Here is a 17560-nt window from a genome sequence, read left to right on the forward strand (position 1 = left end):
GGGCTGGAATTGAGAGAACCTTGCAGTTGAGTCAATGCCATTGGCCAACAGATTTAAACAATCATGAGTATGTAATGAAGCTTCCATTAAAACTCAAAAAAAAAAAAAAAAAGCAGGGTCTGGAGAGCTGCTTGGTTGGTAATACATAGAGATATGGGGAGAGATGTGCCCCTGGGGAAGGCATGGAAGCCCTCTTCCCCTCCCCCATACCTTGCCTTCTGTGTCTCTGGCTGTTGGTTTGTATCCCTTACCATCCCTTTTATAATAAATCAGTAAGCCAATGAAAAGTGGGTTTCCCTGAGTTCTGTAAATGATCTTAGCAAATTAATTGAATCTTAGGAGGGGGTTGTGGAAACCTCTGATGCGTAGTCAGTCAGTCAGAAGTACGGGTAACAACCTAGACTTGTGACTGACATCTGAAGGCAGTCTTGTGGGACCGGGCCCTTTATCTGTGGCATTTGATGCTGTCTCCAAGTAGATAATGGCAGAAATGAGTTGTATTTTCAGACAGCCCGCTGGTGTCAGAGAACTGCTTATTGTGGTGGTGAAACCTAGACACACACACAGGAATTGGATCCAGGAACCGTATTTACTATCCATTTAAAATTTGTGCAGTTGAGTGTGTATAAGTAAATGCTGTGCTGTGCTTAGTCGCTCAGTCGTGTCCATGGACTATAGCCCACCAGGTTCCTCTGTCCATGGGGCTTCTCTAGGCAAGAACCCTGGAGTGGGTAGCTGTTTCCTCCTCCAGCGGATCTCCACAATGCCAGGATCAATCCCAGGTCTCCACATTGCCGGCAGATTCTCTGCCGCATGAGCCACCAGGGAAGCCTCCTCAACAAATCATACAACCTCTTCCTATCACCATCTCTCTGCTTTACCATGCTGTCACACTTCTGCCTTTCTAATCTCAAGACTGTCTCTCTCTCCTGGTCCTGTCACTCAGCAGTCCCCTTTAAATACACTCCTGTAGTTATGTACTCCAGAAAAACTAGCCTAGTCAACCTTCTCTTCCAATACACTTAGGTGACATATGGATGTGTGTGTGTGATGATAAAGAATAAACAAAGCACGGACTTTGTAGGAAGAAAGGCCTGGATCTTTATCCTTGGCATGTCCCACAGTGCAAGCTACTTGACCTTTCTGAGTCTTAGTTTCCTTATCTAGAAAATGGGACCACTGATCCCTATATTAGAGAGTTGTGATAAGGAAGGAATTTGTTGTTGTTTAGTCTCTCAGCAGTGTCCTACTCTTTGCGACCCCATAGACTGCAGCACACCATTCTTCCCTGTCCTTCACTATCTCCCAGAATTTGTACAAACTCATGTTCATTGAGTCAGTGATGCCATCCAACCATCTCATCCTCTGTTGTCCCCTTCTCCTCCTGCCTTCGGTCTTTCCCCAGCATCAGGGTCTTTTCCGATGAGTTGGCTCTTCACATCAGGTGGTCAAAGTATTGGAATTTCAGCTTCAGCATCAGTTCTTCCAATGAAGATTTAAGGCTGATTTCCTTTAGGATTGACTAGTTGGATCTCCTTGCTGTCCAAGGGACTCTCAAGAGTCTTCTCCAGCACCACAGTTCAAAGGCATCAATTGTTCGGCACTCAGCCTTTTTTTATTGTCCAGCTCTCACATCCATACATGACCACTGGAAAAACCATAGCTTTGATGATGCAGACCTTTGAAGAGAATGGAATAAGAACACGCATATCAAGGAACCATCTAACATTGCTCAACAGAAGCTTGCTGCTGCTAAGTCACTTCAGTTGTGTCTGACTCTGTGCAACCCCATAGATGGCAGCCCACCAGGCTACCCCGTCCCTGGGATTCTCCAGGCAAGAACACTGGAGTGGGTTGCCATTTCCTTCTCCAATGCATGAAAGTGAAAAGTGAAAGTGAAGTCGCTCAGTTTTGTCCAAATCTTTGCGACCCCATGGACTGCAGACCACCAGGCTCCTCCATCCATGGGATTTTCCAGGCAAGAGTACTGGAGTGGGGTGCCATTGCCTTCTCCCAACAGAAGCATAGGGCTTGATCAAGGACAGAAATGCTGTGGACCTAACAGAAGCAGAAGATATTAAGAAGAGGTGGCAAGAATACACAGAAAAACTGTACAAAAAAGATCTTCACGACCAAGATAGTCACAATAACGTGATCACTGACCTAGAGCCAGACATCTTGGAATGTGAAGTCAAGTGGGCCTTAGAAAGCATCACTATGAACAAAGCTAGTGGAGGTGATGGATTTCCAGTTGAGCTATTTCAAATCCTGAAAGATGATGCTGTGAAAGTGCTGCACTCAGTATGCTAGCAAATTTGGAAAGCTCAGCATTGGCCACAGGACTGGAAAAGGTCAGTTTTCATTACAATCCCAAAGAAAGGCAATGCCAAAGAATGATCAAACTACCGCAGATTGCACTCATCTCACATGCTAGTAAAGTCGTGCTCAAAATTCTCCAAGACAGGCTTCAGCAATACATGAACCGTGAACTTCTAGATGTTCAAGCTGGTTTTAGAAAAGGCAGAGGCACCAGAGATCAAATTGCCAACATCCGCTGGATCATGGAGAAAGCAAGAGAGTTCTAAAAATCCATCTATTTCTGCTTCATTGACTATGCCAAAGCTTTTGACTGTGTGGATCACAGTAAACTTTGGAAAATTCTGAAAGAGATGGGAATACCAGACCACTTGACCTGCCTCTTGAGAAACCTGTATGCAGGTCAGGAAGCAACAGTTAGAACTGGACATGGAACAACAGACTGGTTCCAAATAGGAAAAGGAGTACGTCAAGGTTGTATATTGTCACCCTGCTTATTTAACTTATATGCAGAGTACATCATGAGGAACGCTGGGCTGGAAGAAGCACAGGCTGGAATCAAGATTGCCGGGAGAAATATCAATAACCTCAGATATGCAGATGACATGATCCTTATGGCAGAAAGTGAAGAGGAACTCAAAAGCCTCTTGATGAAAGTGAAAGAGGAGAGTGAAAAAGTTGGTTTAAAACTCAACATTCAGAAAACTAAGATCATGGAATTGATCCCCTCATTTCATGACAAATATTGGGGAAACAGTGGAAACAGTGAGAGACTTTATTTTGGGGGGCTCCAAAATCACTGCAGATGCTGATTGCAGCCATGAAATTAAAAGATGCTTACTCCTTGGAAGGAAAGTGATGACCAAACTAGACAGCATATTAAAAAGCAGAGACATTATTTGCCAACAAAGGTCCATCTAGTCAAGGCTATGGTTTTTCAATAGTCATGTATGGGTGTGAGAGTTGGACTATAAAGAAAACTGAGCACCAAAGAATTGACGCTTTTGGACTGTGGTGTTGGAGAAGACTCTTGGGAGTCCCTTGTACTGCAAGGAGATCCAACCAGTCCATTCTAAAGGAAATCAATCCTGGGTGTTCATTGGTAGGACTGATGCTGAAGCTGAAACTCCAATACTTTGGCTACCTGATGCGAAGAACTGACTCATTGGAAAAGACCCTGATGCTGGGAAAGATTGAAGGCAGGAGGAGAAGGGGACAACAGAGGCTGAGTTGGTTGGATGGCATCACTTACTCAATGGACATGAGTTTGAGTAAACTCTGGGAATTGATGATGGACAGGGAGGACTGGCCAGCTGTAGTCCATGGGTTCGCAAAGAGTCGGTCATGGTTGAGCAACTGAACTGAAGTAAGAAGGATCTTGCTGCAAATTCCTTGCTTAGGGGAATGTTTGCGGTTCTTTCAGGCAAGATAACTCCTTATTAGTGAACATAAGATTCTGTGCTTCCTTGAGAACGATCTTCTCTGAGCATTTTCATTGACAGTCTTAGCTAGGGCTGGCTGTGTGCAATTCACACATACTTGTGAAATTCAAAAACATTATCTCTTACTGACACACCATAATGATGGTAATAAACAAGGAAGCCTCTGTTCTAATAAACAAGCAATTAAAGTTGACAATAAATGTGTAAACATGATGCTAATTAGCAAATCCTCTCATAGCTGTTCCCAGTTTGTAGGCATGTTTGGGAATGTGGATAAGACCAGGCACTCTGTGTTCTCATCCATAGGTACATGAATATGTGGGCAATAGGTGCCACCTTTTTGGTCAATCCTTTTTTATTTTTCCTTTCTTTTTTCTGGTAGAAAGTATTATTATATTTTTAAGTAAAGAAAATGAGGTCATTTTTAGTGTCTTGGTTTCCAATGTAATCTCTTTAAACTCAGATTTCCTGCAACCTTAAGTGAAAGTCGTTCAGTCATGTTCCACTCTTTGCGATTCCATGGACTATATAGTCCAGAATACTGGAGTGGGTAGCTGTTCCCTTCTCCAGGAGATCTTCCCAACCCAGGGATTGAACCCAGGTCTCCTGCATTGCAGGCAGATTCTTTACCAGCTGAGCTACCAGGGAAACCCATGGGAGACTGTAATTCATTACATAAAGTGCCTTTAGATATAGGGACGCTGGCCTCATTACCTGAGTTCTTTCCAAACTTAGACACGGAGACATGGTTTGTCAATCCTCAGGATTTGGGAATGATGAGTGATAGAAAGCTGAAAGGAGAAGGTGGTTAAGATTAACAAACAGTCTTAAACTAACAATAATAAATATTTTAAATAATAAATATTTATGTATATATTTATTTGGCTGTGTTTGGTCTCAGTTGCAGCATATGGGGTCTTTGTTGCCTCATGTGGAATCTTTCATCGGGGCACATGGACTCTAGTTGTGGCTTACAGCCTCAGTAGTTGAGGCATGTGGGTTTAGTTACTCCATGGCATGTGGGATCTTAGTTCTCTGACCAGGGATCGAACCTGTTCCCCCTGCACTGCAAGGTGGAGTCTTAACCACTGGACCACCTGGGAAGTCCCAACAAATTCTCTTTATTGAACCAAGAAGTGGGACACAAAGGGGACAGTGACCGAAATGGAGGTTCTATCCTGCTCCCAGGTAAAAGGGCGGTAGTTTGGAGCTTTTCATCCAAAGCAGAAAGCATTCCTATTTATTCTTCCCTAGAGATGGTTTGCAAAATTATTTATCAAAGAGGAGCAGCCACAATTAATTTCTTAGTCATGAGCAAAACCCCTGATGCCCTAACCAGAAATATTTTTTTCTAAGAAATCCTCTTTTTTATCTTCTTCATTATTTTTTGACTGATGTAGTAGGCAAAAGAAGCACAAGCATGATTCTCTGCTAATCGCTTTCCTCTCTTATTTCTCTGGTAGTTGTCCTCATAAGGATTACATTTTTTCCTAAGGTCCTCTTTCTCTCATCTTTCCAAGGCCATGACTTTATCGAAGAGGTCTCCTGAATATTGAGGTAAGAAGAAGCAGTATTGCCTAGTAGTTAAGGATACTGACTTGTGGTTCAGAAAGACTTGATTTTAATCCTTACTTCACTATCGTTTTAGTCAAGACAGGTTACATTATGCTGAAATAACAAATAGCACTACATTTTCAGTTTCTCAACACAATGAAACTTTGTTTGGTCTTCTCAGCGAGACATTGCAAGTCTCAGTGACTCTGCAAGGCAGCTGCCTTCATGTAGTGGCTCAGTGGTCCAGGCCACTTTGGACTCATGGCACACCCATCTGGACACACGCTCCTGTGAGTTCAGGGACAAAGAAATCAGGCACTAAGGATCACATGCCAGCTCTGCAATGTGTCATCCCAGGAATATCTTGTCACTTGAAGTCACAATCCATTGGCAGCACCATCCACAAAACCCTGTGCAATTGCAAAGGGAGATGGTAACTATAGTTTTACATGTATCCAGGAAGGGGAAGGGAATCAGAAATATTGGTGACCATTGTTATTAACCACCATAACCACACACTGACTGTTTGATCTTGGGCAAGTTACTAAACTCTCCGAGCCTCAGTTCCCTCTCTTTTAAAATGAGGAAAATATTATTTAACCAATAAATTTCTTGTGAAGATTAAATAAGACAAAGCATACAAAATGTTCAGCATGGTGTCTAACATATTGTTCAAGAAATGGTAGACATCTAATCCACTCCCTACTTAGCAACCAGAGTGACCTTTTAAAAAATGGAAATCCATTACTTAAATTTTTTCAGTGGCTTCCCAGCTCACTTAGAATTTAATGCAATCTTTCACCATTGTCTCAGGACTCTGCAGGACATGATTCTTGTCCTCCTCTCTGATTTCATTTTCCATCACCCCTCCACTCATTCCCTCATCTCCATGCACACCTGCCTTCTCTCTGTTCCCCTAACATGCTACATCATTTCCACTTCAAGCTCTATCCTTGCTGACTTCTCTGATTGGAACATTCTACCCCAGATGTTTCCATCATTAATTCCATTTCACCTTTTTGGTCTAAAATCAGGAAGCCTCCCCTGTCTTCATCATCTATTTCCTTCCAGTCAATACATGCCCTAGTGAGTCATTCCCTCTCACATTACCCTGTTAAGTTTCTTTAGAGCACTTATCACCATATGAAATTACTTGTTTTATTTATTTGTCTATTTATCTGTTTTCCACACTAGAATGTGAACTTTGTGACAGCAAAACCTTCATCTGTCTTGCTTCCTGCTGAATTCCTGTCACCAACAATGGTCTAGATTCCAGTGGTAAAGGCGCAAATCTTTTCTCAGCCCCTTTTCCATGTCACTGTGTTGCCTTTTTCTGATATTGATTTGAAACTCGCTCTTAACTCACTCTTGTCTGGAGAAGAATTATCCACTCGGGGCTGGGGAATGGCCAGTCCTGCTCACCAGGCAGCTGATTGTGGGAATGTGAGGTCCTGACCCTGAACTTTGTCTTCTAAGCCAGTGTTCTGCACATGGAGTTCAAGAGGAACTAGACAAAAAGATGCAACCCCAACCCCATACTGGACATATTAAGTCAAGATCTCTGGAAATGAGAATCTACCCAGGGAATCTGTACTTTAAACAAGCCCTCAAGCTTATCTTTCGGCTTCTCGGGTGTCACTAGTGTTAAAGGACTGCTTGCCAATGTAGGAGACATAAGACATGTGGGTTCAATCCCTGAATCGGGAAGATCCCTTAGAGTAGGACGTGGCAGCCCACTCCAGTATTCTTGCCTGGGAAATCCTATGGACAGAGAAGCCTAGTGGGCTACAGTCCCTAGTGTTGCAAAGAGTTGGACACAACTGAAGAGACTTAGCATGCATTCAAGCTGATCTTTAAAGCACATTAAGGCTTAAGAGGCACTCTCCCAGGTCTTGAGTTCAGCCTATCAATGAAGCATACTCAAACAGTTCTTTTTCCTGGTGATCTCTCACATGGATATTTGCATTGTCTTGTGAATGATCGAACTCTCCATCTGAGGTCCGAATAGAGTGCTTTAGGGCACAGAAATCACAGCAATGGTTACTGAGTGCCCTATGTGTGAGTTACCAATTGCGATGGAACAAATTGCTCCAAAACTTAATATGCTTCTAACATTTGGGGACACTTTTCTGCTCACTAGAAACCCCTTGAGAGAAATAGGGTAAAGTACCATGAGTCATGAGCAGGAATAGGAAAGAAAATTTTCATTTCAAATTATTCCTTGTTGGACAAGGAGGCTGGGATATTGTTTAAGCTGGGACTGTAATATTTCTCTAGATTCTTAAGATCCACAATTGAAAGAGTCATGGTAGCAATGGCTATGCTGATGGTCGGGGTGGTCGTAATCCATTCAGCAAATATGCATCGAGCAGCTACTAATACATGTCATCACTGACCTAGGCACGTGGGATCAAAATGGACCAAAGCCAAAACATTAAAACAAGACAAAGCACCACCACCCACCCCCCCCACCCCGCCTTGCCCCATGGAACTTAAATTCTAGAAGAGGAAATGGAAGGAAATGATCCTAGCATTTCACTCCCTATTTGAAACATTTCCTTTTCAATGGTTCTTAGTCCTGAGGGAATTAGTCTCCACCAAGTGCTGAAGTTCAAATGAGAGATTCCTTAACTTCATCTCTTCCAAGACTTGAAGGTGAATATCTACTCAAAATGCTTACAAGCAGGGAAATGGACTTTGGTTGAGAGGTAAACGTCTCTATAGATGTGTGTTGGAGTGGGGGTTGTGATAACAGAAAGAGGACTTAAAACAACTACATTTATCTCACAGTTTCCATCAGTCAGGAATTCAGGCACAGCTTAGTTGAGTCCTCAGGTTCTTTCATGAGGCTACAATCAAGATGTTAGTCAGACTCAAAGCTCAGCTGGTGAAGGACTTGATTCCAAGCCCACTCATGTGGTTATTGGCAATCAGTTCCTTGTGGGCTGTTGGACTCAGGGCCTTGGTTCCTTGCTGGCTATTGGCTGGAGGCCGACTGTCCTCAGTTCCTTGCCACGTGGGCCTCTCCGTGGTGTACCTCACAATGTTGCATCTGATTTCCATCGGGGTGAGCAGGTGAGGCGAGCCAGTGAGAGGATGACAGCAAGAGGCAAGTCACAGTCTTGATCTCTGAAGTGCCATCCCATCACTTTGACTATATTCTATTTATTAGAAACAAGTCACTAAGTTCAGCCCACACTCCAAAGGAGGCAATTACACAAGGGCATGAGTACCTGGAAGTGGGGAGCATTAGGGCCCCTTTTAGAAGCTGCCTGCCACACCTTAGCCTTAATTTTGAACTATTTTTTGACATCGGACACAGTATGACAGAAAATAAGTATATGGGGATTCTATATGGCCCTTGGAAACTTAATTTAAAAGGCAATGTTGCATCATAAGAAGAACATACACTTTAGGCCTCAATCAGAATCTTGCCTTTGCTGATCACCAACTGTATTTAACTTTAAACTTTGTTTTTCTTTAAACTTTAAGCTTTGGTTTTCTCATTCACAAAGTATGGAAAATACCTACCACCTGAGGAGTTTTGACAATCAAAAAGTCACTTGGGCAAGGCACTTGTTAAAATGCAGATTCTCAGGTTGCTCCCCAAGAAATTCATGTGCAGTAGACTTGGTGTGGCTCTTAAGAATTTCTATTTTTAAAAATTTGTTAACTTTTAATTTCATATTGGAGTACAGCCAATTAACAATGTAGTTTCAGGTGGACAGCAAAGGGACTCAGTCATACATACACATGTATCCATTATCCCCCAAACTCCCCTCCCATCCAGGCCGCCACATAAAGGAATTTCTATTTTTAATAAGTACATTTGCAAAAGATGTGTGGCTTGGTATATGATAGCTATTAATAATCTGCATGATAACAGTAATTCTGCAATTATTCTTGAGGAATTATAAAGGGACTATGTATTTAAACTGTGAATTAGTGGAAAGCAAACTGTTTTGAGGATTAGACAATGTGTAAGTTCTAGCCCTTACTTTGCTATCAGATCTTAGGCACAGAGTTACCTAATCCTTTTGGACCTCTTTTTCCCCCTGCTGCTGCTGCTGCTGCTAAGTCGCTTCAGTCGTGTCCAACTCTGTGCAACCCCATAGATGGCAGCCCACCAGGCTCCCCCGTCCCTGGGATTCTCCAGGCACGAACACTGGAGTGGGTTGCCATTTCCTTCTCCAATGCATGAAAGTGAAAAGTGAAAGTGAAGTCGCTTAGTTGTGTTGGACTCTTAGCTTTTTCCCCCTAGCCTCTGTAAAATGCCTTCCACCCTGAGTACTCTGTCTAGGAAAAGAAACAATAGCTACTAGATGGCATCCCTTTAGGGCTCCCCTGGTTGATGAAAAAAGTGCAATGGCCTCTGTAATAAGTCTTTCCTGAATCTCTGCATCTCCTAATATTTCTTCCTGAAGACTATTCCTTTGAGCCTCTCATTCTTCTACTCTTTTAATTCATATGACCCCCAGCATCCCTGTATGTAATGAAATATATCTGAAAACAACCTCATTTAAAAGAATAAATCTATTAAGGAGCTGAGAACTTTCTGGCATGAAATGAAAAATATTGATTGCTTCTCACCTGTTAGCAGTGAAATCCCATCCAGTTAATTAACCTGCTAAGAGATAAAGTTTATTTCTGCCCTTCACCTTCAGCTCCAAATCTTTAAAACCATTAAAACAAGTACCTGGTCAATGAATAAATCTTCTCCCAGAGTGGCATTCAGGGTCTCCTGTAATCTGGTTTCAGTCTACCTTTCTAACTTTACTTCCAGCTACTTACCTTCAAGCACCTTCCACTCCAGGCAAATGAAAGAATCAAAGTATTTCAGCATTCCCATTGCCAGAAATATACTTCCCTCCTCTGAATTCTACATATTAACTCAGTTCAAATGTCACTTCTTAAATAAAAAGCTTTCCTAGAGCTCTGGCATCTCCACCTCCTTCCACCTCTCCTAATTGCTGCCAGGGTTAGCATTAATTACCTCCTATTTCTAAACATTTTTCAAAATTTGAATACCTTTGTAGTATTTATTACTTTATAACTTATGATTTGTATAAGTTTATAGTACTAGACCTTAAAGGGTGCAGTTTCAATCAATTCATTTTTATGTTCCCCACATCTTCCAACACAATGCCTTACTTATAATTGGTGTTTAGTAAATTTTTTTTTGAATGCTTAAATGGAGATCTATGACTTTAATTCTTAAGGGGCTCACAACTACTGTTTCATCATCAGTATCAGAAGAATCTGACTCAGTGAAGCATTTTTCAAGATTTACATTATGTTCAAAACAGAACTTTCAAGCTTTCCAGGTTTTTTGAAAACAGTCTTGTTGCTTCCCACCCTTAGCAGCAGCTTTCTGTTTCTAGAAATCTTTTTGCTGTCAGTGGAAGAGTTGGAAAAGACAGTCTTCTTATGGATATCACCCCTTTCAATGACTATGCGTAAAACTTCTTATGGCTTTTGTATCTCTTTCCCCAATTTACTTCCATGACATACTTGGAACCAGTATTATTGGCATAAAACCCTGAAACTCAGTTTTGGGTAAAACAGATATTCAGTCATGTATGAGTGCATTCACATAGGTGTGCCTAGGATAAAGAGGAAAAATACAATAGCTTCACTGAAAAAGGCCATCCATCACACGCTGTTCATTTTCAATTTTTATTTATTTTTAAGTTAAAAACAATTTAAAATTCTCTGAAACATTCATTTTCTTGATCACCCAGCAGACTTTAGGTGCCTTCAAGGATTCTTGCCTTCAAGGATTTCTGAGTCTTATAAAGGGAGATGAATATATGATGAAATCATTATTAAAGACTAATTTGCCCAATGTCAGAGGCAAGCACAAGATAATGTGGAGCACAGAGAATTTTCTTTGAGATAAGATGGATTTTTTTAAGCAAAGAAAATCTTTTCTGTAGCACAGTAGTCGTGCTCATATCAATAAAATACATATTATTTTGGAGTTGTTAGCAGCACCATCCTTTTCCAACGACTCACCTTGGCCCAGGTGTCAGCATCTGTGGTGGGTTCTGAGGCATGATTCAAGCAAGTGCCACCCTGGATTAACCAAGACCCATACGTACGTCCTTGCTCCTTAGAACTTGTAGGAAAGAATCACTGAAGGAGATGGCAGCAAAGGGATAGTTTTCTTGTGATTCATAGGGCTGTCAATGATATTTTGGAACAGAGGTTTTTGCATGCTACTCTGTCTATGGCTCCAACATTTTTAAAGGAGTGCAGATGACTCATTGGGATAGTCTGTCCAAGTCTATGACCTTGGCATTGTGTGTGTGTGTGTGCACGCTCACACATACGCATGGAGGGTGAAGAGGGAGGGATTAGTTATGAGGAAAGGCAAGAAAGCAATCCTAAGTTTTAAATGACCAAAGCCTACAGCTGCTAAGTACTGAGTATTTGTACGGACCACTTTAAATTTTCCTTTTTCTTCACATTTAAGGACACTTTTCTATTCACTAGCAACTCATTGAGAAGGATGGAGTAGGATGACATGAGTCAGAAGTAGAAATAAGAGAGGAAATTAACATCCATCTCAAATTATTTCTTGTCAGTGGCTCAGTGAAAGGCTCAAATAGAGGGGAAGCTGGAGACATTGGTTAAGATGAGGTTGTAATATTGCTCTGGATTCTTATGATTACAATTGAAAGAGGTCTATGGCTTGGGTAATGATGGTTTTAGGCTTCCCTGATGGCTCCAATGGTAAAGCATCTACCTGCAGTTCAGAAGACCTGGGTTTGACCCCTGGGTCGGGAAAATACCCTGGAGAAGAAAATAGCAATCCACTCCAGTATTCTTGTCTGGGAAATTCCATGGACAGAGGAGCCTGGCAGGCTAGAGTCCATGGGGTTGGCAGAGTCAGACACGATTGAGCAACTAACACGAATGACTCTGGTGATAGTGGTCATAATCCACTCAACAAATATATATTGAGTACCTACCTCATGCTATCACTGACCTACGAACATAGAATTTAAATGGACCCAGAAAAATTTCTGTCTAGAAGTTTATATTCTAGAAAAAACTGGCAAAAACGGTGTTAGCATCTCTCCCTGAGTTCCTAGTCTTGTGAGGGACTTAGTCTCCATCAAGCCCCAGTATCAGTGCAAGAGTCACAAAAATCTCTTCTTTTCAAAGCTTGCAGACTGGTATCTGCTTAAGATGTTTATATGAGCAGGGAAATGGGACTCTGGTTGAGATGCAGAAGTCTCTGTGTATGTGAGTTGAGGGGGCCGTAACAGTGTACAGCGGGAAGAAATTCTGTAGTGGTGCTGTTCACACTGAGACACTCTCCCAAGCTGGGGGGAAATGCTCCCCTCCACCCACTTGCCTTTCTCTCTCTTCCGCCACTTTGCTCCCTCCTCCTTTCCTTCCTGAATCCCTCCTTCTCCTTCCTTCCTTTTCGCCTGGTCCCTCCCCACCCCCTTCCCTCGAACAGTGCTTCCCTTCTCCCCTTTCTCCTTCTCCCTCTAGTCTCTTTCCCGCCTCTATCCCTCCCCGGCGTCTGCGTCAGGCCCCCATTTGCGTGACGCTCTGGGTCTGGGTGGGAGCTGTCCACTCGCCTAGGGTGCTGAATGCAGCAGCGGCGGCGGAGAGAGCTAAGAGCCGATTCTCTGCTCCAGAAACCTTGCTTCCAGACCTCGGACGGTCAGCTCACCGCCTGCCACCTCCCTTCCAGCACCACCCCTTTGGGAACTGAGCCAGGGGGGCAGCAGTCGCGGCGGGCGGGTGCTGAGCAACGGCGGAAGACAAGACAACACCTGGCAGCAGCCTGGAATCTGATTTGCTTCCTCTCGCCTTTTCAAAGAGATATATTTATACATGGTTTTTGGGGAGTCGCGAGGACCCAGCCGGAGCCAAGTGCTGGCTACCTCCCACCTCGGCCACGCTACTTCGTTCCCCCCTCCCCACCCTTAGCTGGTACTGCAAACAAGCCCTACCTCGTTGCTTCTACGAAGAGAGGTAGCAACAGCGAGCCCAGCCAGCCAGAGGCAGCGGAGAGGAGGGAGGGGTTGGAGGGGGGCGCGCAGAGAGCCGACCGAGGCCGCCCTTGGTGGGGGTAGCAGGGGCAGAGCTGCCGTGAAGACCCGGCAGCCGCCCTTCTCCGCCCCCACCCCTCTAGAAGCGCTCTTTCCTGATTATTTGAGAACCGAATTATTCTTATTTCACTAGTATTATTTCATTTTTTATTACCCTTACTCCTCACTCCCCAGCCGCCCCTACCCCTACGCCTGCCTCGCCTCTGGTTGCATGGCAGCGCTGCTTGGGCGCGGGGGCTCGGAGCTGGCCCCCCGGGAAGGAGGAGGAGGCGGAGGATCATGAAGCCGGGAGTCTTGGCCGCGTCGGACGGCGAGCTGCAGCCAGAGGACGAGCCGGAGCGGCCCCCGCCCCGGAGACACCCGGACGCCACTGACAAGCAGTCGCCGCCGCCGCCACAGCAGCATCGGTGGCCGCGGGCAGATCCGGAAAGAGAGAAGGAGGGCGACAGCGGCCCAGAGGAGCAACCCGAGAAGGCGAGGCCACTCACCCGCCCGGACCTGCCCTTCTACCGCCCCTTTCCCTCGCCCCAAGGGACCTTTGATGGAGCCAGGGAAGGGGGCCGAGGGTTTACAGACGGTCACAGGGCTGGGCAGGGGGCTCTGATCGTGTAACTACTCCCCCTAGTTCCCTCCCACACGCACGGCCCTCTTCTCTACCCCTTATCTCTGCTCCTCTGCCTCCCACTCCCCCAACACACACCCTTCCTCTAGCCAGGATCTTAACGCTCAGGAAGGAGGTGGCTCTGCAAGGGTTAAACGATCTTTTCTGTTTTTCCCTTTCTTTTCCCCGTCCCCAGTCCCTGATTTTCCCACCTCTATTCTCCTAATTGGCTTTCCCCTCTTCTGTGCAGCCCTTCCGCTGCAGAGGCAAAGCACAAGCCCCTTGCCCAGTATCACCTGCATCCCTTCCCCACCACCCACTGCTCTCTTAAAAGCAACTCTGGTGCTTCTGGAGGTTAATTGCCCCAGTTTTCTGCCCAGGAGAATTAAAACTTCTCCCAACCTCCTCTCTTCCCCTCTTCACCTCCCCCAGCCCCTCAAAACCAACCTCCTGCTACCTAAGGAAAACTCTCTTTTCTCTCTAGCACATGAGGTCCTCAATTCTTCACTGAGCTAGTTTGCTCTAAGCCCTGCTCAGTCCACTCCAAATTTTACTGATAACCTTCCTCACCCTTTTATATGAAGAAATTTCCCACTGCCTGGGAATTTGAGAAAAACCCAATAAGCCTCTTCCCAGGGAACTTTCTAACAGTCAGACTTTGATCTCAAGGCCCTAACAGCCCATCCTCAACTTTTTTTTTCCTATCCCCCTGCCTGTACCAGTGCTACCGGGTCAAAAGCAAAGACGGAGACATGCTGAAAGCTTAAGGTTTGGTTAGAGGTAGGAGGGGCAAGACGATTTTTTGTTGGGCTGTCCAGGTGGAGTTCAGGACCAGTGACTCTCAGTTGCCAGTCTTTGGAGTCATTTATTTGCTACTTGGAGGGGATGTAAGACGAGCCAGCAAGAACGAAGACTCCCTCCATTATAACATAGATACACTGTGGACCCCCAGACCGTCCTATCCTCCGCAAAGACTCCACCTGCCCCTACCGGGCTCTCTGCTTCAACTGGGCACATGCTGATGCCCCTGAGTGGGCTGCCCTGGTGGTGGTGGTGCTGCTGTGCCTGGTACCGCTGTGGATTGTGCACCCCAGCTCCCCAGATGTTGCGCCACCAGGGTCTACTCAAGTGCCGCTGCCGTATGCTCTTCAATGACCTGAAGGTTTTCCTCCTGCGGCGCCCCCCTCCAGCGCCCCTGCCCATGCACGGAGAACCCCAGCCCCCTGGTTTGGCGGCCAACAACAACACCCTTCCGGCTCTGGGTGCCGGGGGGTGGGCAGGCTGGAGGGGCCCTCGAGAAGGGGTGAGCAGGGAGACCCCTCCCCTGCCACCTCCACCACCTTTGCCACCTTCTGTGGAAGATGACTGGGGTGGCCCAGCCACAGAGCCACCTGTCTCGCTGCTCAGCAGTGCCTCGTCAGATGACTTCTGTAAAGGGAAGGCTGAGGATCGCTACTCACTGGGCAGCAGCCTGGACAGTGGCATGAGGACCCCGCTCTGCCGCATCTGCTTCCAGGGGCCGGAACAGGTGAGACCCTTCTCCCCTTTTCCTACTCACCTACTTGCCCTATGCTGTCTCTAGGAGGAGGACGGTAAGCTTTAAGAGATCCTCAGTGAAGTTTCATGTGGTTAAATTTTCCCAAGAGGTATCTGGTGCCTGATGGAGCCTGTTTTGCATTTTCCTTCCATATGTTCAATTCCCTCCCAAAATTCCATAAGCATCCTCAGAGGGGAAGATTTGGAAGTTGGAAGGGACGAAATGAAGGACCTTGGTGGTACATTCATGCTTGTTGCCAAGATATCCTTGTATCTGATTTGCCGTTAGTGACATTTCCCCAGACTGTCTTCAGTTCCAGATTCAAACTTCTTCCCTCTCTGATAGTGTGTGGAGAGCTTGTCCTTACAGCCTACGTCTGTTTCTTCACTTTGAGATGATCCCCTCCCATTTTATACTGACATCCTTGGCAGTGTGTTTTAGTTACTGAGGAGGAAATGGAGAGGGTTTGTAAGTTCATGAAGATTATACAGTTTGCTAAGACACTTCTTGTCAGACTCAAGTTTTTCTAGGTTGAAAGCGTTAGGTAAGTACGGTGAAAGGGAGTTTAAGGAAAGTGAAGTAAGTAGGGAGTCTGATCATAACTATTTCCCTTGGCAGGTCTGAAAACACATGAACTTAGAAAGTCCCTTAAACTCTCCCCATCAGGATAGAGATGCCAAGTACCTTGTGGACCAGAGTCTTACCAAGGCCAAGGGTTCTCCCTACCCCCACTCATTCAGATTTTCAAAGACATACTCACACCACCCCTTCTAGCTCCCTTTTCAATCTAGTGTCTGCAGTGCTGGAGAACATGTGCACATTCTTCTAGAATGATAAATTGTGGCAACACAATTCTGGCCCACAGAATCCCAGATAAAAAAGGTTCACCTGAAAACCTGAGTTAGTTAATGATGCTGGAGAAGGAACATTCAGTTTCACTCTGGGCAGGGTTATATGATCACACATCAGCCCCTTCTTCACTAGTTTCCCGGAAGTGGGGGTCAGACTTCTGGGTACTCCCATCACAACAAGTGATGGTGTAGTAGGATGACATGCTGTTGCACCTGAGTAGCTCTAGTTTTTGTTGAAGGCTTTGTCTTTGAGAGACAGGCTTCGCTGACATTTTCATTCATTTTGTGTTTGCCTGGAATGAGCAGGGTACTTCAGGACAGAAGATGACTCGGGCCATGGCCCATGCATTATGAGAGGAAGTAATGTTGATCTCAGTGTGAATAAATGTCTCTGAGAGGCTTAGGGCAGGGTTCTTCCTTTTGTGACTGGAATGGGTTGCCATTCCCTTCACCAGGGGATCTTCCCTACCTGGGGGGTTGAACTGAGGTTTCTTGCATTCTTTACCATCTGAGGCACCAGGGAAGCCCTTTTGTGACTAGCATTGCCAAAAAGTCCCAACTGGACTGCAGCCTAGAGCCACAGACTCCTGTTAAGCAGGAAGGTCCAGGTGCCTGCTCAGTGCCCCTCCTCCAGGGCTGGGTATCCAGTGCAGACACAAGGAGGAGTGGCCCAGCTGAGAACAGGAAGAGTGTTTCACTTTGGGCTGATCCCAGTCAGCATCTGTCCCCATTAGAAGCCCCGTCTTCTCAAATAAATAAATAAACAGAGAGAGAGAGACTCATTTCTTTTCCCAGATGCCTGTTTCAGGTCTGAATGTCACAGGGGCACTGGGAGTGTGGCTTCTGGCAAGAATATGCTTGTCTCTAGCAAACAACAGGGCTTGGAATCTGTTCTGGATGATATTTGTCTGCTGTGTAAACTCCTTCAATTTCTTTATTCCCCAGGGTCCCTTTTCCAACTTCTGTGATTTAAAAGAACCTTTTTCTATTCCCCACATTTCCTTATAAGTATGTTGAGAGGATCCAGAAGATAATAAGCCTGAAAATGACTTGAAAGGGATTAATATATAATGACATATATTTTGCTCATGGTAAAGCAATATTTTGTTTTAAAAAATTATTAGGAATATTGTGAAATATGCTTAAGCAACATAAGGTCTGGTTGAAGGTTAGGAACTTTCCTTTCT

At 45.0% G+C, this 17560-nt stretch overlaps 1 protein-coding gene across 1 annotated transcript in view; it reads left to right on the forward strand.

Annotated features, from left to right (window-relative positions):
- The first annotated feature begins 15000 nt into the window (after positions 1 to 15000).
- MARCHF4 (membrane associated ring-CH-type finger 4) overlaps positions 15001 to 17560 on the forward strand; it is a 116609-nt gene continuing 114049 nt past the window's right edge. The window contains exon 1 of the mRNA XM_055398089.2: positions 15001 to 15513. Coding sequence (XP_055254064.2) covers positions 15001 to 15513 — 513 coding nt within the window. The remainder of the gene's footprint in view (positions 15514 to 17560) is intronic.

Source organism: Moschus berezovskii, chromosome 2 (genome assembly GCF_049115385.1).
Source record: "Moschus berezovskii isolate FMDL1 chromosome 2, NW_MosBer_1.0, whole genome shotgun sequence".
In the NCBI taxonomy this organism is placed as follows: Eukaryota; Metazoa; Chordata; class Mammalia; order Artiodactyla; family Moschidae; genus Moschus; species Moschus berezovskii.